Source organism: Symphalangus syndactylus, chromosome 13, assembly GCF_028878055.3.
Source record: "Symphalangus syndactylus isolate Jambi chromosome 13, NHGRI_mSymSyn1-v2.1_pri, whole genome shotgun sequence".
Classification (NCBI taxonomy): Eukaryota; Metazoa; Chordata; class Mammalia; order Primates; family Hylobatidae; genus Symphalangus; species Symphalangus syndactylus.
This window is the reverse complement of record NC_072435.2, coordinates 21411090-21438640: the sequence shown is the minus strand read 5'-3', so window position 1 is coordinate 21438640 and position 27551 is coordinate 21411090. Positions and strand designations below refer to the sequence as shown.

Genomic DNA, 27551 nt, shown 5'->3' with positions numbered 1-27551 from the left:
CACGAGCTCCCCCAGTCGAAGACTCCCCACGTCAAGGAATGTCAAATCCACTCTACCAGGGCTCTCAGCCAATACCTAAAGCAAAAGTTGCTGGACCATGTGAAGATGGAGCTTGGCCAAAGAAGGCCCAAGAGAGACAGTGCATTTGCAACGTGTCCCAGCCGGACAGGGTCTTGCTCTATTGCCCAGACTGGAGTGCAGTGGTGCGATTACAGGTCATTGCAGCCTCAACCTCCTGGGCTCGAGATCCTCCCACCTCAGCCTCCTGAGTAACTGGAATTACAGGGGTGCGCCACGATGCTCAGCTAATTAAAAATTTTTTTGAGCAGGATGGATGCGGTGGTTCATGCCTGTAATCCCAGCACTTTGGGAGGCCAAGGTGAGTGGATCACTTGAGCCCAGGAGTTCAAGACCAGCCTGGGCAGCATGGTGAAACTTTGACTACAAAAACTACAAAACAAAACAAAAAACCTCAAATTTGCTGGACATGGTGGTGCGTGCCTGCAGTCCCAGCTACTTGGGTGGCTGAGGTTGGAGGATCACTTGAACCCTGGAGTTTGAGGCTGCAGTGAGCTGTGATCGCACCACTGCACTATGGCCTGAGCAACAGAGTGAGACCCTGTCTCAAAAACGTATATATATATTGAGACGGAGTCTCACTCTGTTGCCCAGGCTGGAGGGCAGTGACGCGATCTCGGCTCACTGCAAGCTCCGCCTCCCGGGTTCACGCCATTCTCCTGCTTCAGCCTCCCGAGTAGCTGGGACTACAGGCACCCGCCACCACGCCCGGCTAATTTTTTGCATTTTTAGTAGAGACAGGGTTTCACCGTGTTAGCCAGGATGGTCTCGATCTCCTGACCTCGTGATCCACCCGCCTCGGCCTCCCAAAGTGCTGGGATTACAGGCGTGAGCCACCGCGCCCTATTTTTTTTTTTTTTTTTTTTTTTTTGGTACCAATGAGGTCTCGCTCTGTCGCCCAGACTGGTCTCAAACTCCTGTCGTCTGTCCTCAAACTCCTCCTGTCCTGTCCAAGCGATCCTCCTGCCTCAGCCTTCTGGGACCACAGGTGTGCGCCAGCACACTCAGCTTATTTAAAAAAAAAAAATTTTTTTTTGGTAGTCTCCCTATGTTGCTCAAGCTGGTCTTGAGCTCCTGGGCTCATACGATCTGCAGGCGCTGGGATTCCAGGCCTGAGGCAATGCGCCGCCCGACGTCCCCCTTTGGTTACCCTGACTGCCCACTGAACTTTATAAGAGGATCCGGAGGGGAAATAATGCAAGGTGGAAGTCAGAGTCCGGAGCCTGGTCCAGGGTCTCTGTACTGGCCCTGACCCTGGCAAATGTCCCTGCTTCCTGGGGCTCGATTTCCTCCGGCGAAGAATGGACGGTCTCACGCTTGGCCTCCGAGTTGTGCCGCCAGGACAGAGGCAGGCCTGAGCCGGGCTGCAGGCCCGCTGCGACTTTTACACCGAGGCCTGCAGGCTCAGGATCGGTCCCCTTTGCAGGTGGTTTGTAGAGAAAAACTACATTAACTACAAGGCATTGCCAGGTGCGACGGCAGGCCCTGGGGCCAATGATGGTCCAGGACAGGGGCGTTTCCTGTGGGTTGCAAAGTTTGGGGCGGGACTTCCGGCATTTGGATGGGACGTAATTTGGGCGCGACGGTTCCGTCCACGCCGGCTCTAGGGAGGGGGCGGTGTTCCGTGGCCGCCTCCCTGGCGGCTCTGGGGAAATGGGCAGGTAGGAGGCTGACAGCGACCTCCGCGTCTCGGAGCGAACCGTGAGCCTCCCCGTAACGGGAGAGTTCGACTGTCAGCCAAGGTCACCGGGCCCGGCTCAGGGAAGGGGTGGGGTTCGGCTGAGCCCGCGAGACCCGCCCTGCTCGCGGCAGCCCCCGCCCCGCTAGGGCCTCAGGGTCCCGGTATGGCGATGGCTTTGACGGACCCGGTGCAGGTGAGTGGACGAGGTTTCGGCCTTGCTGCTTTTCTGCTAGTTCGGGGAAGCCTCCTGGGCAGGCCGGAAGCCAAGACAGCCACAGGATTCCTCTTTGTAGTTTTGTTTATGAAATGTGGAGCAGGCTTGTCACTTGGTTTATCTCCTGTCGTGGTAGTACCTGAGAGACTGAATACTGAAGCGGACAGTAGCCAGACTATACATAGATTATAGGGCTGTGACGTACAATTTTTTTGTAGCAACCTGCCCGGGAAACCAGCCTCCTGTTCTACAATAAACTACTCTGGAAGCCAGACTGCCTTAAGTTAGTCTTGCAAGGAGCTAGATTACTCTCTGGTGACATTTCAGGAAGCTAAACGGTAACTCCTGGAACAGTAGGCCCCAAATAGGACTTGATTTGTAACTGACTGTTCTTCTAATTTTTGCCTCCGCCTCCAAAAGAGGACCAAGCAGAGAAAGCCATACGTGTTCAGCCTAACCAGTCACATACGATGCCCCACTTCTAGTTAGCCCTTCTGCAGCTTTCCACCGCCAAAAGTGTCAGGCCTCTGATAGCTGCTCAATAATTGCTTGAAGGATAGATGAAGTTCCACTCCAGGGACACCCGTCACACACCTAATTCGAACTCGGCCATGGCCTGCAAGGCCCTATCCGGTCCACTATGGCTGACCACCTCTGTCCTTCTTTCCTTCCTTTCCTCCCTGGCTCAGCCCTTTAGACACACCAATCTGATCACGCAGAGTTCTTTCCCACCCCTCAGCCTTCACTCAGAGTTCATTCAGCCTCACACTGTCCTCAGATCTCTGCAAGACCCTTTCACATCTTGTTGGCTCTGCTCAAATGTCACTTCTTTAAAACAGCCTTTCATGGCAGTTCAGACTAAAGTAGTCCCCTTCTCACCTGCCTTTGGTCTAGCGTTTTTGTATAGAGAATCTGGCAAAATTTTAGACAGCTACTGTGTTGGGGTCTTAAGGATTTTGTGGGGACAAAGAGCATAAATAATAACACAAGAACTATAACGGTTGGCCTTCATTGAGTCCTTGATGTGAACTGAGAAATGGGCATTGTTTATCATCTCATTTAATCCTGATCTCCTTAAAGTGACATTCTATTATAAACACTGCCGTACACAAGAGGAGGTCAAGACTCCAGCCTGTTTAGTTACCTGCTGAAAGTCACACAGCACTTAAGTAACAGAAACTCATATTTAGCGTGTGGACCACCAGAGCCTTTGTTTTTGCAGACAGTTGGCTGAGAAGCCCTGGAGGTGAACTTTGCAGTCTTTTTCCAGCAAGTCACAGTGGCCATTGGAAGTGACAGGCAGATATTCCGTTAGAGAGGATTGTGTGGACAAAGGCAAAGTGTGTTGGTTGTTTAAGGAGGTCCAAGAGGACTTGTGAGGTTACCATGGTTCCCCCCATCCCCACCTGCTGAGACATGGCCTGGAAGGGCAAGATCCTGTGGTCTTTTGTTGGATGTTCGTCCTGCCTTCATCCCATAGGGCATTTTGGCCAGTCATAAGCCTGGGTTCTCATGACCACAGCCTGCGTTATCCTCAGCCACTTGAGTTTCCTGGTCCTGAAGCACACTGGCCTTAGGGATACCTGCTGGCAGGACTCAGGGAAGGAAAAGGCTGATGGTTCATTATGCAATCTCCCTGAGGTCCAGGGGAGAGGATGAGCTGGTCCAGGCACTGCCCCTTCTCAGGCATTTGGCACTCGTGAATTTGGTGATGAGGGTGTTGCCCACATCTTGGGGATATTTTCAGGAGCTGCTAAAATAGATTAAATAGCAAAAATATGTAGAAATGCTTCACAACTGTATTATTGTAGATTCACGTGGGTGGTGGAGGATTGTTGGGGTCACAGTATTACACCCTGAAGTAGAGGGACCTGGGTTAAAATCCCGTCTCTTATATATAAATCATGCTTATAACATGTAAAATTCTGGCTGGGCTTGGTGCTCACACCTGTAGCCCCAGTGCTGTGGGAGGCTGAGGTGAGAGGATCACTTGAGGCTAGGAGTTCGAGACCAGCCTGGGCAACATAGCAAGATCCCAGCTCTACCAAAAAGAAATAGTTGGGCGCAGTGGTGCATGCCTGTAGTCCTAGCTACTTGGGCGGCTGAGGCTGAAGGATTGCTTTAGCCCAGGAGTTCGAGGTTACAGTGAGCTCTGAGCATGCCATTGCACTCCAGTCTGGGTAATAGAGTGAGACCCTGTCTCTGAAACAAACAAACAAATAAAAAAACAGAAAACACAAAAGACTAGGAGAATCTGTGGAGCTCCCTTAGCCTCAGGTCAGTGACTGTGACATCGAGGTGATTGGCGGTGGTGTTTAGTAATACTTCAGGGGCTGTGGGAGGATTAATAAAACCCAGAATAATTCATGTCTGTTGTTGGGAAAATGGGAATTCTGTATTCATCTGAAAATTGAGGCAGAGATAAATGAGGTCCTAAGGTCACAAAACTGGCAAGTGTCAGTTTCAGGAGTTTGGATTCAAACTTGAGAAGTCTGACTTCAGAGTTTGGGACTTGTAGTTGCTTTAAAACAGAACATGAAGCCTTCAGCATGAGCTGGACCAGAGAGGCTCAGGCACTGTGGTTGTCAACATTATTGCCATTATTATTGTCATTACTTCCTCATTTCTTTGAGGTCCTCGAACTCTAATAATTGTCTGCATCTCGCCATCCACGAGTTATTGCCATTGTCTTCTGTTATTCTTTGATGCCTCCTATATAGGAGGCTTTTCTCTTTTACATTACGTAATCTGTCCAAAGCAATGTCTGCCTTCCTCCTTCAGCCTGGTACAAAGTTAGGCCCTCAGGAGGCCCTCAGTGATTTGGGCCTTGATCTTGCTGCACCTTTTCCAGCAAAGCACATGCAATAGTCCCACAGCAAACTCTACTACCTCTATTTGACATTTCAGGTGTCTGTGACCTTTGATGATGTGGCTGTGACTTTCACCCAGGAGGAGTGGGGCCAGCTGGACCTAGCTCAGCGGACCCTGTACCAGGAGGTGATGCTGGAAAACTGTGGGCTCCTGGTATCTCTGGGTAAGGCCTTCCCCCTCCAGCATGCAGGGGACCTGCCACCTCCTTCGTTCCATCCTCTGACTCCAGGCCTGATGGGTCAAGAAGGCCTCTCTTACTGGCCTTGCCTCCTTCCCACAAATTCAGTCATTTTCTGCACTCACCTCTTCCTTTTTTTTTTTTTTTGAAAGGGAGTCTCACTCTGTCACCCAGGCTGGATATAGTAGCACTATCTCAGGTCACTGCAACCTCCGCCTCCCAGGTTCAAGCGATTCTCCTGCCTCAGCCTCCCAAGTAGCTGGGAAGCTGGGATTACAGGTGCCCACCACCATGCCTGGCTAATTTTTGTATTTTTAGTACAGATGGGGTTTCACCATGATGGCCAGGCTGGTCTCAAACTCCTGACCTCAGGTGATCCGCCCACCTTGGCCTCCCAAAGTGCTGGGATTACAGGTGTGAGCCACCACTCCCGGCCTACACTCACCTCTTCCTATACAGTCTCCCTGTATCGCTTTGGACAAGAAATAAGAGTACTCTTTGGCTCCTAGCCAAAGGAGAAGAAGGTGGTGGAAGGAAATGGGGTTGCAGTGACCTGAGATAGTGCTACTATATCCAGCCTGGGTGACAGAGTGAGACTCCCTTTCAAAAAAAAAAAAAAGGAAGAGGTGAGTGCAGAAAATGTCTGAATTTGTGGGTGTTTTGCAGACCCCAAAGGTAGGATTTCCAGCTGTATGTTACGAGGGGTTGAAGTAGGAACCGAGAACCACCACGATGGTGTCCTAGTTTCTCTGTCTGGGTCTGCTCATGTCACTGTCTACTCTGTATGGCTTTTTCTGCCTCAGCAAGTTCAAGGGAAGAGTAACCACCCCAGGTTTTACTCTTTGTGAGCCCTCCTTCTTCTCCAGATTTCTTGTCTGTTTCTCTGGCTTCTATGGGGCGTGTTTGAGGCAGCAAATGCTGCTCCACCTCCAGCTCATACTTGCCTCCATCTCTCACCCACTGCCCAGCATAGACTGGCCTCTGTCTGCAGTTCTTTTTTTGAGTTTCAGAGCGGGATCTGCCTGGGTGGGCCTGGTTGCTCATGTATCTGCTCCACAGCCCAGTCTATGGTGTAAGGGGTGGTGGGATATTCACCAAGAAGAGTTGAGTCAGGCAGGCCCCCAGGAGACATTGACCTTCCGTACAACCAGGTGTTATCCTAAACAACCTTCACGTCCTTCAATCACCTTCACGTCCTCTGATTCTAAAGTCACTGTGCTGCAGCCTTGCTGGGCTTTTTGCTATTTCCCCAAGTGCCCACCCACCTCAGGCCATTGCATTTGCTGTTCTGTTTGATGAGTGTTCTCAGGGTAATTCAGCATTTCACATGGCCGCCCCTTCTCAGCACCACCATTGCCTCCTCATCCAGCCCTTCCCTGACCATCGAATCTTGGGGAGGCCCCTTTCTCACCATAGCCTCCTCCCTTTACCTTGTTCATGTCTTTCTAAGCTAGTGGTTCTCAAGCAGGGACGATGTTGAGCTTCAGTGGACACTGGGCAATGTGTGGAGACATTTTGGTTGTTAAAACTGAGATGATGGGCCAGGTGCGATGGCTCAAGCCTGTAATCCCAGCACTTTGGGAGGCCGAGGCGGGCGGATCACGAGATCAGGAGATCGAGACCATCCTGGCTAACACGGTGAAACCCTGTCTCTACTAAAAATACAAAAAATTAGCCGGGCGTGGTGGCGGGTGCCTGTAGTCCCAGCTACTCGGGAGGCTGAGGCGGGAGAATGGCGTGAACCCAGGAGGCGGAGGTTGCAGTGAGCTGAGATTGCACCACTGCCCTCCAGTCTGGGCAACAGAGCGAGACTCCATCTCAAAAAAAAAAAAAAAAAAAAAACACCCTAAGATGATAACATTGACAGCTAGTGGGTGGAGACCTGGAATGCCGCTAAACATCCTTGTAATGCACAGGACAGATCCTTTCTCCTCTTCCCCCGATCTCACAAACAAAGAATTACCTGGACCTAAATGTCAATTGTGCTAAGGTTGAGAAGCTCTTTTTCAGAGAGTGCTTGGACAGACACTACATCAGCTGGTGCTGAGAGACACCCGAGGAAGTTGTTCTTTTATTTCTTCTCATCTTGCCTCCTTAGCATTTGAGGAAAACTGTGGTTTAGTGCTGAGACTTAACATCCTGCAAACTGTTGGTAATTTCCCCTTTTCTACAGAGGGAGCAGCCTTAGGCTCACAGCCCTGAACAAGCAGCATGAGCTCACAGGGACCAAACAGCACTGTTTGTTTGTCTTGAGACAGAGTCTCGCTGTTGCCTAGGCTAGAGTGCAGTGGTTTGATCTTGGCTCACTGCAACCTCTGCCTCCTGGATTCAAACATTTCTCATGCCTCAGCCTCCTGAGTAGCTAGGATTACAGGCAGGTGCCACCATGCCCAGCTAATTTTTGTATACGTTGTTTTGATTTATTGCTACATTTTCTTTTTTTTTTTTTTTTTTTGGGACGGAGTTTTGCCCTTGTTGCCAAGGCTGGAGTGCAATGGCACGATCTCGGCTCACCACAACCTCCGCCTCCCGGGTTCAAGTGATTCTCCTGCCTCAGCCCCCCGAGAAGCTGGGATTACAGGCACACACCACCACACCCGGCTAATTTTGTGTTTTTAGTAGAGATGAGGTTTCTCCATGTTAGTCAGGCTGGTCTCGAACTCCCAACCTCAGGTGATCCACCCACCTCGGCCTCCCAAAGTGCTGGGATTACAGGCGTGAGCCACTGCGCCCGGCCTTATTGCTACATTTTCATGGTTACCTGCCATCAGGACAAGTGACTCTGGATTTTCCATTTACCAGAGTGATAAGGATTCCATTTTTGAAGAAATCTAAGAAAAATAAAAAGTGGATCACTTTTAAGAAAAGCAGGCCGGGCATGGTGGCTCATGCCTGCAATCTCAGCACTTTGGGAGGGCAAGGCAGGCAGATCACGAGGTCAGTTGATAGCGACCATCCTGGCCAACATGGTGAAACCCCGTCTGTAATAAATATACAAAAATTAGCTGGGTGTGGTGGCGCATGCCTGTAATCCCAGCTACTTAGGAGGTGGAGGCAGGAGAATCACTTGAACCAGGGAGTTGGAAGTTGCAGTGAGCCGAGATTGCGCTACTGCACTCCAGCCTGATGGTAGAGCAAGACTTCGTGTCAAAAAAAAAAAAAAAAAAAAAAAACAATTAACAGTCCAGATCCCCAGAGCACTGATTGGGTGTCTCAGGCCTGTTCCAGGCAGTGTTCATGCTCCAATTATTCTCGCAGGATCCCTGTCCTCAGCAAAGTAAGGAAAATTTAGCCACTCCTGTGAGTCCCTCATCCAGTTTAACTTACTCAGCACAGATGAAACACCTTCATTTTATGAAGCTATCACTGCATTTTTTTGTGTAGAAAAATTTCTTCTTTTGTGAGCTTTTTTTTTTTTTGAGATGGAGTTTCACTCTTGTCGCCCAGTCTGGAGTACAATGGTGCAAGATCATAGCTCACTGTGATCCTCACACCTCACCCTCTCCAGTAGCTGGGACTACAGATGTGAGCCACTGTGCTGCTATATGAAGTTTCTGTAAATATCCTTATGTAACCGTATCACCGTAGGATGTTCAGTTTTTAAATATTTTAATGGTTCATGAAATGCTGGGGTCTGGAGTCACTGACCTGCCCCTCATCCTGGCCGCTGGTCCCTGAGAATGAATCCTCCAGCTCACATCTCTGCCTCGTCACCACCCTCTGCCACCCACTCTGGTACTCGTGGTTTCCTCCTTACTGTATTGCTTGGGAGAGCAGGGTTTGAAGCTAGAACCCTGGTGTCCAGCCCCAGCTGTGCTCTTTAAAAACTCCATGGCCTTGGGCAAGTTACTGAACTTGCCTGTGCCTCAGTGTTCTCATTGTTCAAATGAGGACTTACCATATTTGCATCCCAGGGCTGTTGCCAGGGTTAAGGGTTATTTTATGAAAAGGCTCAGAACAGCACCTGGGAGACCAGGCTGCGTGCAGGGAGCCATTACAATCTCTGTTGCCGCCAGTACTGTTACCATCATCCTCATCATGATTATTGTCGTTGGCATACTTTGACCTGGCACTTTCTGGGTAGCGTTGTGGAGCTTTGTGGTTAAACAGCACAGACAGAGATGGCAGGACCTGAGTTTCCTTATTGACTCAGCCATTCACCAGTTCTGTGCTCTTCAGCAAATCACTTTACCTCCCTGAGCCTGGGTTTCTTTGTCAATAAAATGGTATTGATTACGATATGGACTTCCTGGGTATACCGTGAGGAAATCCTCAACTGGAATCCTCATTTAATGGCTGGGCAGGTGGGTCATGCCTGTAATGCCAGCACTCTGGGAGGCCGAGGCGGGTGGATCACCTGAGGTCAGGAATTCAGGACTAGCCTGGCCATCATAGTGAAACCTCGTTTTTACTAAAAATACAAAAAAATTAGCCAGGCATGATGGCACGCGCCTTTAGTCCTAGCTACTCAGGAGGCCGAGTGAGCGGAGATGGCGCCACTGCACTCCAGCCTGGGCAACAGACGCATTTAGTCTTTGGTTTAGAGGAAGAGCATTATAAAACATAGCTTAGGATGTTAAAAAAAAAAAAAAAAAAGACTTAGATCAATGAAGACACATACCTTGTTTTGAATGAAAATAATCAATATTTAAAGTATATCACTTTTTCTCTAAGACATTCCATAAATATTGTTCACTTTTTAATGCATTTAAATGCTTGGCATAGTCCCCTGGACATGGTTATAGCCTATAAATTCTAGTTTTTGACTTACTGTTAGGAGTAGAGATTCTGTGGCAGCATGACATGGCCTGCCCTTGGTTTCTAGATTACATGCAAACTTTTTGTTCCCATGGATGGGTGTAGCTTCATTCCAAGGTCTGGTCCCCATCCTGAAGTCCCAGACTAGATTGAAGGTATTTCTTTTCACCCACATCCATGTGTCCACTTTCTTTCTCCATAAACAGGGTGTCCTGTTCCCAGACCTGAGCTGATCTACCACCTAGAGCATGGGCAGGAGCCATGGACCAGGAAAGAAGACCTCTCCCAAGGCACCTGTCCAGGTAGGAGCCAAGATCTGGGGAGGTCGGAGTCCCTGCTGGCTTGAGACTTCGAGGAGACCGCTGGCCCTGGGATCTCTTGGGAAGCTTCTCACTGTGGCTTCTCTAAGGGTTTGGGAGCCTTGGAGCCCTTTAACCTGTGGTTTCTCCGTCCTCCCAGCCCCATCGCACTTGTCACCACTCCTGGGGAGGAGTGAGGTGTATGCACTGAGATTGGTCCTGGGGCTCCAACCTTGTGTGCCTGAAACCTGGTTTGCCAGTCTTCTACTCTGTGACCCTAGTGAAGTTTGTATTTGAGTTTGGCTAAGTTAATACCAACTGCTATATCCAACAAACTCCAAAATTTAAATGATTCACATATGAAAACTCTTTTTCACTCATACCAAGGTCTGTGTGGGTCAGCAGGGAACTCTGTACCACACAGTTATTCAGGACCTAGAGTCCTTCTGTCATCAACCTGTTGCTTTAAGGTTGTCCTGACATCTTCTTGCTCGTAGAGAATTAAGGGAATAAGGGAAGTCATACCCACTTCCAGACCTCCCCTCACATCTCACCCATGGGAACTGGGCATTTGGCTGTACTTGGGTCCGTGAGTCTAGGGATTGTGGCTGAGCTGCCTGTCCAAGGAGAAGAGCAGATGACCTGGTGAGAACCTACTCAGTCCACTACACTCAGTCTGTTCCTGAAAAATGCTATTAGAAATTATTTTTGTAAAAGACAAAAAAGAAAAACATTATTTTTATGCCATTGGGCAGTTTGAAGATGTAATCATGTGATATATTAATGGATAAAACTGCATAGTTTCTGAGCCATAGTAAGTGACTCATCAAAATAAGCTATGAGTGTTACTCATGTCATATAAACATTGATGAGTGATGATACGTTACATTTCCTTCTGAACTCTGGGGAATACGGCCTTTCTTACTCTCTCAATTTCTCTTTCCAGTTATATTCTGCCTATCAGCCTCTCCCACCTTCTCCTTCCACCCATTCCGAGTGTCAATCAGACAGTAAGAAGCAGTACTTTGCCCATGTCTTCCTATATCTCCTGTTTTCCAAAAACCTCAGGGTGACATTTGACCTTCTCTGTCCCATGCTCAGGCTGCTGAGGGCACTGAGGCCATCTGTCAGGTGTATGGATTGGTGCCACTGCAGAGCCTTGGCCTCTGCCCGCATGGGTTCCTTGAGCTGCTCATCCAACCCTGAGTGTCTGTGCAGTCCCTATTCAGCCCTTCAGAGTCTGTTCCAGATCGTCCCCTCTTCAGTGCCACATCTCCCCTTGAAAATCCCAAAAGCACAAAACTCAACATGCCTAACAAGGAACCCATGATCTTGCTCGCTCCTGCCACCTCCCAAGTTTCTGTGAATGGTTCTGCCATCCAGGCAGATTAGGGGACTGGATCCAACCTCAGACAAGTCAACCCCTCCACCTCCATGAGTCCCTGCATCCAGCCTATGTCCAGAGCCTTTCGATTTCACATCATGCATGCCTCCTGAATTCATCCCTCTATCACCTCCATGAAACCTATCCTTCTGCTTTTTTTTTTTCTTTTTTGAGATGGAGTTTTGCTCTTGTTGCCCAGGCTGGAGTGCAATGGTGCGATCTTGGCTCACCACAACCTCCGCCTCCCAGGTTCAAGCGTTTCTCCTGCCTCAGCCTTCCGAATAGCTGGGATTATAGGCATGCACCACCACATCCGGCTAATTTTGTATTTTTAGTAGAGATGGAGTTTCTCCATGTTGGTCAGGCTGGTCTCGAACTCCCGACCTCAGGTGATCCACCCGCCTTGGCCTCCCGAAGTGCTGGGATTACAGGCGTGAGACACCGGGCCCGGCCCCCTTATGCTCTTACTCTAAACTCTTATCATCTTTTTTCTAGGGGATGTTAATAGACTCCCAAAACTTAATCTCTGTATCTGCTTTGTGCCTCTGGTCAGCTCTTTATCCTGCGTGGGGTACTCCAGCATTCAGACCTTGTTCCAGACAGTTAATATTTCCCCAGCCACTCAGCATATGACTGCTGATGTATTAGCAGGTTTTCATGTTGACAGTGTCATCTACTTATATTGTTTAATCAGCAATCCTTACAGATTCCTCTCAACCTCTCATATCGGTAGCTTCTCTTTTCCCCTGGTGCAAGAGGTCTTGTCCTTGGCCACGGCCAGTTTTTTCAAGAGTTTATATCATACCTTTTCATGGACATTTTTTCTTCACTTATATTCTACTTGTTTTGTAACTTCATCCTTTCTTTACTCAACATAAAAATATACTCAACTTCCTTACCCTTGAAGAAAATTCAACAATTCAGTGTTCATGGTTCACAGTGTATTCATATATCCATTCACTGTCTGAGTACTTAATTGTTTACATGTTTTTATATCAGTGATGCTGTGGACATTTATATATGTTGTTCATCTTTCACATGTGTAGGGATACATTTTTGATGTTTCTGGAGTGAAATAATTGGATTATAGACTATGCAAATGTTCTAGTTTGCAAGATCATTCTCATTGTTTTCTTTTTTTTTTTTTTTTTTTTTTTTTTTTTTTTGAGACGGAGTCTCGCTCTGTCGCCCAGGCTGGAGTGCAGTGGCGCGATCTCGGCTCACTGCAAGCTCCGCCTCCTGGGTTCACGCCATTCTCCTGCCTCAGCCTCTCCGAGTAGCTGGGAGTACAGGAGCCCGCCACCACGCCCGGCTAATTTTTTTTGTATTTTTAGTAGAGACGGGGTTTCACCGTGATCTCGATCTCCTGACCTCATGATCCGCCCGCCTCGGCCTCCCAAAGTGCTGGGATTACAAGCGTGAGCCACCGTGCCCAGCCCATTCTCATTGTTTTCTAAAGGGCCTATATCAAACAATTCCTCTCAGGAATTTTTGGAAGGGTCCATTGATCCATATCCTATCTAATACTTGAAACTATAAGGCCCCTCAATTTTTGCCGATCAAATGGACACAAAATATTATCTCTTGTGCTCTTGATTTGCATTTTCCTCATTGGTAGGGTGGTTTAGTGTCTTTTATGATTCTGAGCCAATCTGTATTTTCTTCCGTGAGATGTTATTTGGTGATAAATGCCTATTTTTCAGTTAACTTCTTTGGCTTTCTCTTTTTGATTTGATTTTTGTACATTCTAGATACCTATCTTTTATCAGTTACATTTGCTGCTGGTATGTCTTCTAGTTTTTAATTTTGTCCTTCCACTGTCTTTAAAATATCTTTTGTTCAATGAGTTCCTTACATAGTGTAGTCTGATTTATGTTTTTTTACGTGATTAATGGTTTTGTGCCTTGTGGAAAAAATGTTGCTTTACCCTAATATCGAAAAGGTATTCTTGTTTATTTTATTGTAAGTTGTAAAACTTGCCATTTGGTATTTAAGTCTTTATCAATCTGAAGTTGGTTTTGAGTATAGAATGTGATAGAATACAATATTTCCATTCCCCATGTGGGTAGCCAATTTTTCTAGCTCTAATTCCTTAGTAGTCTCTCATCACTGAGGTGCTGTGCCTCTTTGCCATCTACCAAAGCCCCATCTATGTGCAAGGGGATTTCTGAGCTCTCTGTTCTTCTTTATTCCCAGTTTGCATTATGTCTGTGCCAGAGTGGTACCTCTGCCTTATGAGCCCTGTCCTGAGAGTGGCACTGCTCTTCACAGCTGTCACCTAGGTCAGAATCTTGGGAATCAGTTCCCCTGTGCCTCATCTTTCCCTAGATTGTCATCACCACCACCCTCTCATGCGCTATAGCTCATTTGCATATTCTTTCTCCTAAGGCTATAGTGTCTTTCCCACTTTCTCTCGTGACCAGTAGGACTTACTTCACTGGGTACCTTCTATTGGAAAACTGCCTTGATCTTTTTCTACCCAGGATTAGCCAAACTCAAGATTAAGGACACAGTCCTCCAGGACTTCGTCAAGTCTACCTGAATCCTCTAATTCCAACTGCAAATTCAGGGATTTCCTGAAACCACCCTCAGGTTTCATAACTTGCTAAAAAGACTCACAACACTTTCTAAAACCTATTATACTCACAATTTTGTTTATTACAGACAAAGCATACAAATTAGAAGAGGACACGGGATGTGGGGCTGAAGGAGTTCCAAACACAAAGCTTCCTCAGTGACTTGTTACCCACCCAGCATTGTGTGTAAAATATGTGCACAGAGCATTGCAAACCCACGAAACTCACTGGAGCTCTGGTTTGAGCGTTTATTGAGCTTTATTACACAAGCACGATTAATCGAGACATTGCCCACATTGCCATGTGAAGTTTCCAGCCTTCATCCCTTTTCCAGAGTTCAGCTGATATCTTGTGGCTCAGAGACCTAACCTTCTACTCACTGCTTGGTCTTTCTGGTGCCACCAGACCTCAGCCAGAGTCATCTATTTAGGATAAACTATTTAGGGACCTATAATGAGTTAGCTTTATATAAATATTCAGTCTAGAATTGAAGCGATATCTCCACTCTAGGCCCTGTCCCCTCACCTGGTCTCTCTGCCTGGTCTCCCTTTCAAGGAGTCAGGAATCCAAGGAAAATAAAAGAAACAAATTACAGATCTGGGGTACAAGATGGCAAAATATAACAGACATAAAGGCACCATTTATAACTTCACTTTTTTTACTGAAGTGGTGATTTTGTTTCTTCTCTTTTTACATTACTAACAGGCCCTTCTGTGTGTTGGATTTCTTTCAGGTGACAAAGGAAAACCCAAGAGCACAGAACCTACCACCTGTGAGCTAGCCTTGTCTGAAGGAATCTCTTTTGGGGGACAACTAGCACAAGGAGCTTCAGGGGACTCCCAGTTGGGGCAATCCAAGGATCAGGATGGGTTTTCAGAAATGCAGGGAGAACGCTTGAGACCAGGGTTAGATTCCCAAAAGGAGAAGCTTCTTGGAAAAATGAGCCCCAGACTTGATGGTTTAGGGACAGCTGATAGTGTGTGTTCAAGGATTATACAGGATCAAGTCTCCTTAGGAGATGATGTGCATGACTGTGACTCACATGGATCAGGTAAAAATCCAATTATTCAGGAAGAGGAAAATATCTTTAAATGCAATGAGTGTGAAAAAGTGTTTAACAAGAAACGCCTGCTTGCTCGGCATGAGAGGATTCACTCTGGAGTGAAGCCCTATGAATGCACAGAGTGTGGAAAAACCTTTAGCAAGAGTACATACCTCCTGCAGCACCACATGGTCCACACTGGGGAGAAGCCCTATACGTGCATGGAGTGTGGGAAGGCTTTTAATCGCAAGTCACACCTTACACAGCACCAGCGGATTCACAGTGGAGAGAAACCTTATAAGTGCAGTGAATGTGGAAAGGCCTTCACCCACCGCTCCACTTTTGTCTTGCATAACAGGAGCCACACTGGAGAAAAACCCTTTGTGTGCAAAGAGTGTGGCAAAGCCTTTCGAGATAGGCCAGGTTTCATTCGACACTACATTATCCACAGTGGTGAGAATCCCTACGAGTGCTTCGAATGTGGCAAGGTCTTCAAACACAGGTCATACCTCATGTGGCACCAGCAAACTCATACAGGGGAGAAGCCCTATGAGTGCAGTGAATGTGGGAAGGCCTTCTGTGAGAGCGCAGCGCTGATTCACCACTATGTCATCCACACTGGGGAGAAGCCCTTTGAGTGCCTCGAGTGTGGGAAGGCTTTCAACCACCGATCCTACCTCAAGAGGCACCAGCGGATTCACACTGGGGAGAAGCCTTATGTGTGCAGTGAATGTGGAAAGGCCTTCACCCACTGCTCTACTTTCATCTTGCATAAAAGGGCCCACACTGGAGAAAAACCTTTCGAGTGCAAAGAGTGTGGGAAAGCCTTTAGCAATAGGGCAGACCTCATTCGACACTTCAGCATCCACACTGGAGAGAAGCCCTATGAGTGCATGGAGTGTGGAAAGGCCTTCAACCGCAGGTCAGGCCTCACAAGGCACCAGCGGATTCATAGTGGAGAGAAGCCCTATGAATGCATCGAGTGTGGGAAAACATTTTGCTGGAGCACAAACCTCATTCGACACTCTATCATCCACACTGGAGAGAAGCCGTATGAGTGCAGTGAATGTGGAAAGGCCTTCAGTCGCAGCTCTTCCCTCACTCAGCATCAAAGGATGCATACTGGGAGAAATCCCATCAGTGTAACAGATGTGGGAAGACCTTTTACAAGTGGGCAGACCTCAGTCAACATCCAAGAACTTTTATTGGGGAAAAACTTTTTGAATGTCACCACTGAGGAAAATCTTTTGCAAGAGGAAGCATCTTACATGGCATCTGATCGTGCATACCAAAGAGAAACCCCACAAGTGTCTTCACTGTGAGAAAACCTTCTGTTGCTGAATGTCATTTGTCACCTAAGGAGTCATATTAGAAAATCACACAGCTTAGAGCCTTATTCTCCATCTGAATTCATCCTGGAAAAACACCCAGTGGTTACTGTGCACTTAGGAAAACCTTTAGCTCCATCTTTCTCATTAGTTTACAGTGCAGTGTTATCTCAGGAATTTTTATAAACAGAAAGAGGTGACATAGAAAAGAAAATGAAATGCAGACACTTCTTTTATACCGTTGTCTTGTATGTACATTTCTGTCCTGTGTCAGGAAAGTTAGTAAGGGAAGGTATGGAAACTTACTGAATGTCTTTCTTCTACAACATTGTCTCTTTTTAAGAAGCATTGTTTTTATGAGAAATATGAAGGCTTTGAGTTATGAAATACTTTTATATTTAAGGATTAAAGGAAACATGAACGCACATTTTATTGTACCACTTAATACTGTTTAGGTCTTTTTTGATTTAAAAATCCTTTTTTAATGGGTTTTAAACACTAACACTGAGAATTTTTCTTGATTCCCATCTGTTGGTTTACTTGATTGCTATAGCTGTATGATAAATCTCAAAATTAGGTAATGTGATTTCTTTTTTCTTACTATTTTTATTTAAAATTCATTTAGCATTCCTAGTTTGACTTTCCATATACACTTTAGGATTGGTTTTTCTGTTTTTCAAATATTCTTGCTGGGATTTTGATAGAAATGGAGTTAAATCTGTAGATCAATATGTTGAAAATTGGCATCTTAGTCTTCCAATTCATGAACATAGCCTATCTTTTCATTTATTTAAATTTTCTTTGATATATTTCATTACTGTTTTATAGTTTACACAGTGTAACTCCTGCACATTTAAAATAAGATTTATAGCTTCATAGTTTTTTGAGTGATTGTAAATGGCATTGATATTTAAAGTTTCAATTTTCACATGATGTTGGCTAGTATACAGAAACATTATTTTTTCAATCTTATTTTGCTGTCTTGCAGCCTTCCTAAACTCATTATTTCTTGCCATTTCTTTTGGGAGAATCCTTAGGATTTTAAATATAGAAATGTCATTTGCAGTTTGGGACAGTTTTATTTCTTGCTTCCCATCTGTATACCTTTTATTTGCTTTTCTCATGTTATTGTACTAGGTAGGATTTCCGGTGTGATATTGAATACGAATAGTGACAAGTTATCCATGCCTTGTTCCTGATATTAGGCAAAAATGTTCAGTTTCTCGTTATTATGATGTTGAAAGTTTCTTCCAAAGAGTTTCTCTATCGAGTTTAGAAAGTTTCCCTCTATTCCTAATTTGCTGGGATTTTTTGGTTATTATTAATAAGTGTTGAATTTTGTCATATGCTTTTTCTCCACCAATTGATTTAATTATGTGATGTTACTTCTATAGTCAGTTAATATGATGTGTTACCTTGACTGAGTTTCAAGTATTGAACGAGCCTCACATCCTTGTGATAAGCCCTACTTGGTCATGGAGTATAATTTTGTTTGTATACTATGCTACAGTATTTCATTTGCTAGTATTTTGTTGAGGAAGCTTTCCTCTGATTTCATGAGTGATAATCTGTAGTTTTCTTTCTTCAACTGTTACTGTTTGGTTTTGATGTCTAGATGATAACTAGCCTCCTAACATGAATTGGAAGGAATTCTCTTCTGTTTTTTTGGAAGATCGTATGTGGAATTGCTGTTATTTGTTCCTTTAATGTTTGGTAGCTTTCTCCAGTGAAGAAGTGGGACCTGGAGATTTTCCTTTTGAATGCTTTTTAATTATATATTTATTTTATTTAATAGGTATAGAACTATTCAGAGTATTTCATATTGGATGAATTTTTATAGATTTTCTTAAGGAAGTGTTCATTTTATGTAAATATTCTAATTTGTAGCATTCTTTGAAATATTTCCTTTTATCCTCTTGATGGCAGCAGGATCTGTACTTATGTTCCTTGTTGTATTCTTGATATTGGAAATGTATCACTTATTGTTGTCAGTCTTTGTAGACATATGTCAATTTCATTGATCATTTCAAAGAAATAGCACTTTATATCACTGATTTTTCTCCAGTCTCTGTTCTTAATTTCACTGGTGTCTGCTCTGATCTGTATCGTATCCTTTCTCCTACTTGCTTTGGTTGTATTTGACTCAGTGGTTTCCTGAGGTGGATGTTTAGGTTATTGATTTGAGGCTTTTTTCTTTTTTAATATAAGCTTTAAGTTCTATACATTTTTCTTACACTGCTGTTAGTTTCATCCCACAAGTCTTAATATGCTTTTGATTATCTTACTCAGTTCTAAGATTTCCTGATTCCTTTTGAGACATCTTCTCTAACCCATGAATTATTTAGAAGTATATTGTTTAATAGTGTTTGGAGTATTCCCTGCTATTTGTTATTGATTTCTAATTTGTTTTGCATTTGATGTTACTGTTTACATTTGTTGACTTTTTTTCCTTATGACCCAGGACATAGGCTGTCTTGTTTCATATAGCTGCTTGAAAAGAAAGTGTGTTCTTGGTCATTTGGTGGAGTTTCTGTAAATGTTTGTATGATCCTGTTAGTTGGTGGTGTTATTTAGGTCTCCTGTATCCTTGCTGATTTTCTGTCTAGTATTTCTATCAATTGCCAAGAGAAGGATGTTGAAGTCCTGAACTATAATTATGGAATTATCTATTCCTCCTTTAAGTTCTATCAGTTTTTGCTCCACATAATTTAAAGCTCTATTGTTTGGTATATACACATGTAGGTTTGCTTAGTATTCTTGGTGTATTGACCCTTTTATAATTAAGTAATGTCCTTTTTTGCTCCTGTTAATACTCTTACCAATTTTTATCTGATATTTGGTCACTCTTACGTTTTGGTTAATGCTTGCATGATTCGTACTTCATCATTTTTTAAAACCTTATCTATATCACTATATTGGGAGTAAGTTTCTTGTGAACAGCATATATTTGGGCTGTGGTTTTATATCCAGTTTGCATTTTTTTTTTTTTTTTTTGAGACGGAGTTTTGTTCTTGTTGCCCAGGCTGGAGTGGAGTGGTGCGATCTCTGCTCACTGCAACCTCCGCCTCTCGGGTTCAGGTGATTCTCCTGCCTCAGGCTCTTGAGTAGCTGGGATTACAGGCGTCTGCCACCACGCCTGACTGATTTTTTGTATTTTTAGTAGAGATGTGGTTTCACCATGTTGGCCAGGCTGGTCTCGAACTCCTGACCTCAGGTGACCCACCCGCCTCAGCCTCCCAAAGTGCCAGGATTACTGGTATGAGCCACCACGCCCAGCATTTTTTTTTTTTTTTTGAGACGGAGTCTTGCTCTGTCACCCTGGCTGGAGTGCAGTGGCGCAGTCTGCAAGCCATTCTCTTGCCTCAGCCTCCCAAGTAGCTGGGATTACAGGTGCCTGCCACCACACCTAGCTAATTTTTATATTTTTAGTAGAGACGGGGTTTCATCACGTTGGCCAGGCTGGTCTCAAACTCCTGACCTCAGGTGATCTGCCCACCTCAGCCTCCCAAAGTGGCTGGGATTACAGGTATGAGTCACTGTGTCTGGCCCCAGTTTGCATATTTCTGTCTTGTATTGGTGTATTTAAACCATTTAAAGTTTACAATAATTATGTTAGTGCTATGTCTGCTATTTTATGATTAGTTTTTTGTGTTTCCTTTTGCTTCTTTCTTGGGTTTTTTGGGGTTTTTTTTCTTTTTGTCTTTAACATTTTTTAGAATTCCATTTGATATATTTGTAGTGTTTTCTAAATATATTTCTTTGTATTAATTTTTTTAGTGGTTGCTTTAAGTAGTATAATGTACATATGTAACATAATTACAGTTAGTGGTATGAAAAATTTAGCACTTTGATGTATAGAAACCTTACTTCCATTGGTCCCTTCACCTTGCCTGTTAATATAATTGTCTAAAGTAATTCCTCTTCAAAATTGAGCACCATGTTGGAAAATGTAATTTTTGCTTCCACTGTCAAATATATTTTACAAAAGTCACAGGAAGTATTGCTTGTTGATCTCTTTACCCATTCCACTATTCTTTCTTGAAATTCTAAGCCACCTTCTATTAACATTTTCTTTCTGTTTGGCGAACTTGTGTAGCCTTTTTTCTAGGGTCAGTCTGCTGGTGTCTCTAAAAGTGTCTTTATGTTCCCTTCATTCCTGAGGGATATTTTTGTGGGATAATAGGATTTAGGGTCTGCAGTTCCTTTAGTACTTGACAAACATGTTTGTTCCTTCTGTCCGCTATGGTTTCAGATGAGAAATCTGTTGCCAATTGAACCATTGTTCCCTAGTTTGTAATGTGTCATTTTTATCAACCTGCATTCAAAGTGTTTTGTTTTTTTTGTAGTGTTCAGAAGTTTGGTTATGAGGTGTGTGACATGGAATTTTTTTGAGTGTATCATGTTTGGTTTTTGTTTAGCTTTTTGATCTGTAGGTTTATGCCCTTTGCCAAATTTGGGAATTTTTAACCATTATTTCTTGAAATATTTTTTCATCCCTACTCTTTCTCCTCTCTGTGATACGAATGGTGGATCTTTTGTTACTGTCTCAGAGGTCTCTTGTGCTTTCATGTTTACCCCCCTTTTCTGGTCTATTTTTCCCTTTTTTTCATATTGGTTAATTTCTGTTGACTTTTTTTCAGCTCACTGATTCTTTTTTTCTGCCATATGCAGTCTACTGTTGAGCTTGTCCAATGAGTTTTTATTTTGGTTTTTGTATTTTTCAGTTGTTTAATTTCCATTTGGTTTTGGTTTTTTTTGTTTGTTTTGTTTTGTTTAGTTTTGTTTTTTGAGACAGAGTCTTCGCTCTGTTGCCCAGGCTGGAGTGCAGTGGCGCAATCTCTGCTCACTACAAGCTCTGCCTCCCGGGTTCATGCCATTCTCTTGCCTCAGCCTCCCTAGTAGCTGGGACTACAGGTGCCCGCCACCACGCCCCGCTAATTTTTTGTATTTTTAGTAGAGACGGGGTTTCACTGTGTTAGCCAGGACGGTCTCGATTTCCTGATCTTGTGATCTGCCTGCGTCAGCCTCCCAAAGTGCTGGGATTACAGGTGTGAGCCACTGCACCTGGCCTCCATTTGGTTCTTTTGTATATCTTTGATTTCTTTGCTTAGTTTATAATACTAAAGGGCTCAGAAAACAGAAAAAACTAAATTCCAGAGTCATGGTTTTCTGGTGGTTTGTCTCAATATTTGAATAGAAATCCTAAATTATCTGGAGTAGAAGTCCTGTAATCTTTTATATTGGGCTTCTTAAATATTTCTGTCAACAGATCTTATATCAGGGTGATCTGCATATCATTCAGAGTTACGTACTCCATGGGAAGGTTGTATGTAAAATCCTCCAGCTCTGTAAGCCTCAATGGAGAAGGGGTCATTCCTTTTCTAAGACCACTCTTACATTTTTTTGTTGGACCCACACACCCTTCCCCAACCAAACTTGTCTAAGTCCTCTTTCATACTCTTGTTTAGTCTTTTAACTTCTCCTTATTAACCAGCTTCTTTCCCATAATCTATAGCTTTATTCAGATCTCAAGCCTCGTTTCCAACCTATTTCACCCTTCCTTGCCTATCAAGCTCTGGTTATTCTTTCTTCCACACACATGCCCTGAGTAACTATTCTGTGCACTGTCCCCACCCCTTTACATTTCCTTTTACTCCCCAGATACTACTAAATGGTTTCCACCACTGTTGCCTGACTTAAGCACGTCTCAGAAAGGTTCGTTTTGACCCCCTCACTCTCTTTTTGGACCTCCATACTGCTAAATCTCTGACTTGAAGGTCCGTTCGTGGCTTCTGTGAATTCCTGGCTTTTTTCCTTTTTAGGGTCTGTGTCTTTCTTCCATCTGTAAAACAGCTTTACTTCCCAGCATCCATCATGGTCATTGCTGTTTTCTAACTTGTCCTTCACCCCATGACTGAGTTAATTTGCGCTGAAGACACTTTACTGTCAGTGATCTACAGAGTTTTCCTAAATCCGTGTCTCCAGGTTGGATGTTTCTCATGTCGTTACCCACTGGTCATCCTTCCATGCCTTTTCTGTATTTGCACTCACTGAGCCTATATGCGTGTATCATGTGGCCATGACCTTGGCCATGGGGATGTACCCATAATCATCATAACACAAACATAAATTATTACTGTGTATCAGACATTGTTTTGAATGTTTTACATGTGTCAGCTCTTTTAACCTTTATGACAACTCCATAATGTTACTTCCCCCCTTTAATAGATTAGAAAACTGAGGTACAGAAAGATTAAGGAATTTGTCAAAGAGTTCACAATTATGAAATTTGGGTTTGGGAACTGGAAGCCACTGCACTGGCTTTAGAATCCATGTCCTTAACCACTTTATTGCTTCTCATAAGGTGGATCTTTGTTTCCTGGTCACCACTTGTTTTTACTAAAATGGGTCAAACTGTGCTCATTTATTTATAATCCACTATTCTTATTTGACAGTACATCTTGGCCATTCCTTCAAGCAAATGAGATAAACCAGACTCACTGTTTAATGCCTGCATAAGCTATTGTGACTGTAGAAAAGACGGAGAATGTCTGGGTTTGAGAGTATGTGGGAGGGGTGGGGAGAAGGAGTAGAGAAGGGCTAAGGCATGCATGTTGTTTTAGGTGTGTTTGAGATGCCTGAAGAACATCAGTGTATCCCCCTAATCTCTGTCTTGTTACTCAAACCAGACACATTGTGGCCATTTCTTTTTCCTTTATCATTCCCACGTCCAACCACTGCCCGTTCCTTTTTGTTCCTTAGTAGGCCCTCAGTATATATGTGTGTGTTGGTAAATGGCCATACACAGCAGGGTATTTTTTATTATAATTTTCAGTTCCCTCAGCGCGTTTACCACAAAGCTGTGCATATAGGTGGCACCATATATGGCGTACCTTGACCTCGAAGAGAATCTACATGGACTTTTATGGACCTATGTACACAATTTTAGAAATCATAATGAATGACTGCTGGAGTCCTCAAGACCCCTTCCAGATTTGGTGATCTGCTAGGAAGACTCACAGGACTCAGCATTTTGTCATACTCAATGGCTATGATTTACCACACCAAAAGAATCCAGAGCAAACTCAGTAAAAGGAAAAGGCTCAGACCCAAGTCCAGAGGAAACCAGGCACAATCTTCAAGAATCTTAATGAAATCACACAGGATGTGCTTCACTGAAACTCCCTCTGGGACTTAAAACAACACGTGTGAGATGTGTTCCAGGAAGTCGTCTTAAGCACCCATTGCTCAGAGTTTATATTGGACTCGCTTTCTAGCACATACCACAATTCTAGACCTCCAGAAGAACAGGAGGTGTTTAGCCTAAGACAATTTAGGCACATGGAGCTACTTCTCATTACTGGGAACAATGGGAAACCTCCCGAAACCTAAAGTCCAGACTCCAGCCAAGGTTGAACCTTGCAAGATCAAAGAATAGCAGTCTCTGGCCTGCTGTGTTGTCTCTTTTTCACAGTAACGTAAATGGAAAAATGCTGAGTTAGCTTAAGTTTCTGTAACAAACATTAAGCAAATAAAATTTTCTATAACAGAAATAAGCCATAGCTTTGAGATGAAGGCTTATATACGTGTAAACCATTGTAACCGAGAAAAAAAAAAAAGAGTCACAGTGAAAATACTTAACAAACTAGCACAAGATTTAATTCAGTGATGACAGGGAACAGAGGAAGTCTTGTGAGAAAGGATCTTGCCTCTGCCTAGTATCTTTCACAGATAGGCTTCAAGTGGTTGGACTTGGAGATACACCCTTTCTTGGCCTTTATTTCGGCAAAGATGAGATGGGTAGGTAAATGCCGTGTTCTTTCCCTAGCACGTATGTCAGTTTCTCATCCATTCTTTGTTCTTGATATTGAAAAGTTGTAGCTTCTGGCTACAACAGAGACAGTTGAAGAATATGGGGTTCGTCATAATTTCTCTATCGTTAAATGTGGATAATTTGAGATTAAAGAATATGTTGTTGCAGGCTTAGTCACTTTGATGGATCTGTCTGTGAGTTTCACTTGGAGGAAGTGGGAGCAGTTGGCTCCAGCTGAGAGGGCCTTACAGAGACATGATGCTAGAGACCTTGAGAAATCTGGTCTCTTGTATATGTAACTCCTCTTTGTACTCAGACTCCGGCCCACAGACAGCCTTTCCTTTCCATTGTGGAAAGCTGGGGAGGCTCCACAATGCTCAGTGATGTATTTCAATTTTGAAGATTGAATATTTTTAGTGATTGCTAAGAGATGGATTATTTTTGCTTATAGCAAAATCTGTTTGTGTTTCATATCTCACAATTGGATGGTCTCAGCTAAATTGTAAATGGACAGTTTCTTTTGCCTCTTTTGGAGTAGTGTCAAGATTGTGGACCTGGGAGACAGACTACCTGCTTATACTTTCTGTCCTTGCTCTTACCTGCTGGAAAGAACATTCATAGCCACTCTGCCTCACTTTAATTGGAGATCCATGTATTCACATGTGTTTTTATTATGCTGGCTTTGAGAGGTAAGATCTCACTGTCGCCCAGGCTGGAGGGCAGTGGTGCGATCATAACTCACCGCAGCCTCAAACTCCTGGGCTCAAGTAATCCTCTCACCTCAGACTCCCAAAGTGCTGGGATTACAGGCATGAGCCACTGTACTGGCTATTCTGCTGTTTGGCAAGTGGGGCCTTGCTGATCCTGAAAGACTGCCCATCCCAGGACTAGCTAATTTTAAGTGGTAGCAAAGGACTCCCCTGGGTATGTGCCTTTGATATGCAACCAAACAATTCAGTGCCCATTCCCTTCTACCACCCCCTTTATCAAGGCCTCACACATGGAGCCACTATCTTCCTGCCATAACCACTCCAGGGTCAGATATTAAGCAAATAGGGACAGTCCCTAATGAAATTCAGGCCTGTAATCTCAGCACTTTGGGAAGCTGAAGTGGGAGGATCAGTTGAGTCCAGGAGTTTGAGACCAGCCTGGGCAACATAGACCCCATCTCTACAAAAAAATATAATAATTAGCTAGGCATGGTGGTGTATGCCTGTACTCCCAGCTACTTGGGAGGCTGAGGTGGGAGTATTAAATGAGCCCAGGAGGGTGAGGCTGCAGTGAGCTATGATGGTACCACTGTACTCCAGCCTAGGTGACAGAGTGAGAGCCTGTCTCAAAATAAAATAAAATAAAAAAGCCAAGCCTAACCCTACTTAGCTTGCCTACCTTGTCTTGACCATTCTTACCTGCAAAAGCACAGTGAAGCTTCTTGCCCATGCTTTCCCCCAACTCCTGCTGTTTTTCCGATCCTGGTGCTTCCGCATGTGGTCCTACACTGCCTGGTGTGTGCCCCTTTCTTGGGAAGTGTGTGTAGCTAAGTATCTCTTCAATGGCAGTATCTCCTGATCTGTTGGCCTCACCATACCTGAATAATAAAATTGGCCTCTCAAAATGCCACCTCAAACCATTACATGGAAATTACATTTCCATGTAATTTCTAGAGTACGGGTACCTACCTCAGGCAACATGGTATAGAACCGTGGATTGGAGGATGGATCAATGCCAAGGAGGGACTGTTTAGGTGAATTACTAGGAACCAGACATCCAAGGGACCACTGTGGGATCACTGTGGGATCCCAGTGATCTCAGTAGTCAAGACTTTAGAAAAATAGTTCCAGATGGCTTTCTCGTTGGACACTTCTGAAAAAGGCCAAGCACAACTAATTGAGGGCCCCAGATATACAAACATTATTCTGTCATTTCTCCAAGCTGTTTGAAGTTTGAAGGAAGAAATGTCTTTCTGTATATTATTTCCTGGTCCTACCTACATCATTTGTTTTCTTTTTCTTTTCTTTTTTCTTTTTTTGAGACGGAGTTTTGCTCTTGTTGCCCAGGCTGGAGTGCAATGGCACGATCTTGGCTCACCGCAACCTCTGCTTCCCAGGTTCAAGCAATTCTCCTGCCTCAGCCTCCCGAGTAGCTGAGATTACAGGCATGCACCACCACGCCTGGCTAATTTTGTATTTTTAGGAGAGATGGGGTTTCTCCATATTGAGGCTGGTCTCAAACTCATGACCTCAAGTGATCTGCCCACCTCAGCCTCCCAAAGTGCTGGGATTACAGGCGTGAGCCACCGCACCCAGCCCATTTGTTTTCTTGATACTCTCAGGCATCTGCATTAACTCTCTTTTCTTATGATCTACGGCATTGCAGTTATATAGCCTCTCAACATACCTGTCTGCCCTTCCCAGTGCCATTCCATGTCCCTGCTCTTGGGTAAAATGACATGTGTTTGAAGTGTTCCCTTATCACTCTGTCTCTTGTTGATCCCTGGAATCACACATAAGCAGTGGTCACTTCCTTTGCAATCTTGAGTTTCCTCCTGACATTTGCTTTCAATGTCATCATGGCCATCTACAAGCCTGTTTTTCATCTGCACCTTCTTTTGTCACTTTCACACTTTCTAAGTTATCTTCGCATAACTGACTTCTGCTTGAGTGTCAGTCACCACCAGTCTGGTCTTTCCTGTGTGTGTATGGGTTTCTCCAACTTGATTTGTCCTTTCCTCCCTCTCCTCCTTTAATAGAGGAGCCTCTTAGAGATGTTTTCCTTTTTTGTGTAATATTTTCACTGCTCCATTACCTCTTTCTTGCTTTATTTCTCTCCACTTCCCAAACCTCTACTCTTTGTGGAACTCTTTGCTACAATGCCACCTTCTCCGACATTGTGACTAAGGTCAGAACTGACTTCGTGCTTATAAATCACAAGTCCTTGTCTTTCTTGGGCCATCAGTAGAATTTTATTGTGTCTGATACTCAATTCTTGAAATATGTTCTCTTTCCTTGGCTCTGTAACATCTTTTTCCTCGTTCGTTCCCTCCCTGTCTCCCTTCTTTGTGCAGTCATCCATATCTAGCTGCCCACTCAGTGTTGAAATACCTAAAGGTTTTGTCCAAGGCTCTTTTGCCTCGTATGGCCTCTCCCCAGCCTCATCTGTGCCCTTGGCTTCAGTTACCTTCCTTACTTTGAAGGCACTGAAAATAGAATACCCCAGTCTTGGGCATCCTTACAGCTCTAGACCTGAATTACCAGTTATCTTCTTGCTATCTTCACACAGATGTTTCAAAGATACCTCATTCTCTACCTGATGTAAATAAGATCAATAAA

At 44.3% G+C, this 27551-nt stretch overlaps 1 protein-coding gene across 4 annotated transcripts; it reads left to right on the top strand.

Annotated features, from left to right (window-relative positions):
- Positions 1-1634: 1634 nt before the first annotated feature.
- Positions 1635-16854, top strand: LOC129461041 (zinc finger protein 805). 4 transcript variants are annotated; one of them, XM_055239837.2, is made up of 4 exons: positions 1635-1952; positions 4881-5007; positions 9987-10082; positions 14773-16854. In XM_055239837.2, exons 1-4 carry the CDS (start codon positions 1923-1925, stop codon positions 16401-16403), a joined length of 1884 nt encoding a protein of 627 aa, XP_055095812.2. In that variant the 5' UTR covers positions 1635-1922; the 3' UTR covers positions 16404-16854. The 4 variants fall into 4 exon arrangements, with proteins under 4 accessions (XP_055095812.2, XP_055095815.2, XP_055095813.2 ...); XM_055239840.2 differs by lacking the exon at positions 4881-5007 and having other exon boundaries at positions 1670-1952; XM_055239838.2 differs by lacking the exons at positions 1635-1952; positions 4881-5007 and adding an exon at positions 7789-8547.
- The last annotated feature ends 10697 nt before the right edge of the window (positions 16855-27551 follow it).

What these genes read in the sequence shown, in the direction of transcription:
- LOC129461041 (XM_055239837.2), top strand. Translation starts at nt 1,923, where the DNA reads ATGGCGATGGCTTTGACGGACCCGGTGCAG. An exon ending in CTTTGACGGACCCGGTGCAG is followed by an intron (nt 1,953 to 4,880) that starts GTGAGTGGACGA and finishes TTGACATTTCAG; the next exon opens with GTGTCTGTGACCTTTGATGA. An exon ending in CTCCCAAGGCACCTGTCCAG is followed by an intron (nt 10,083 to 14,772) that starts GTAGGAGCCAAG and finishes GATTTCTTTCAG; the next exon opens with GTGACAAAGGAAAACCCAAG.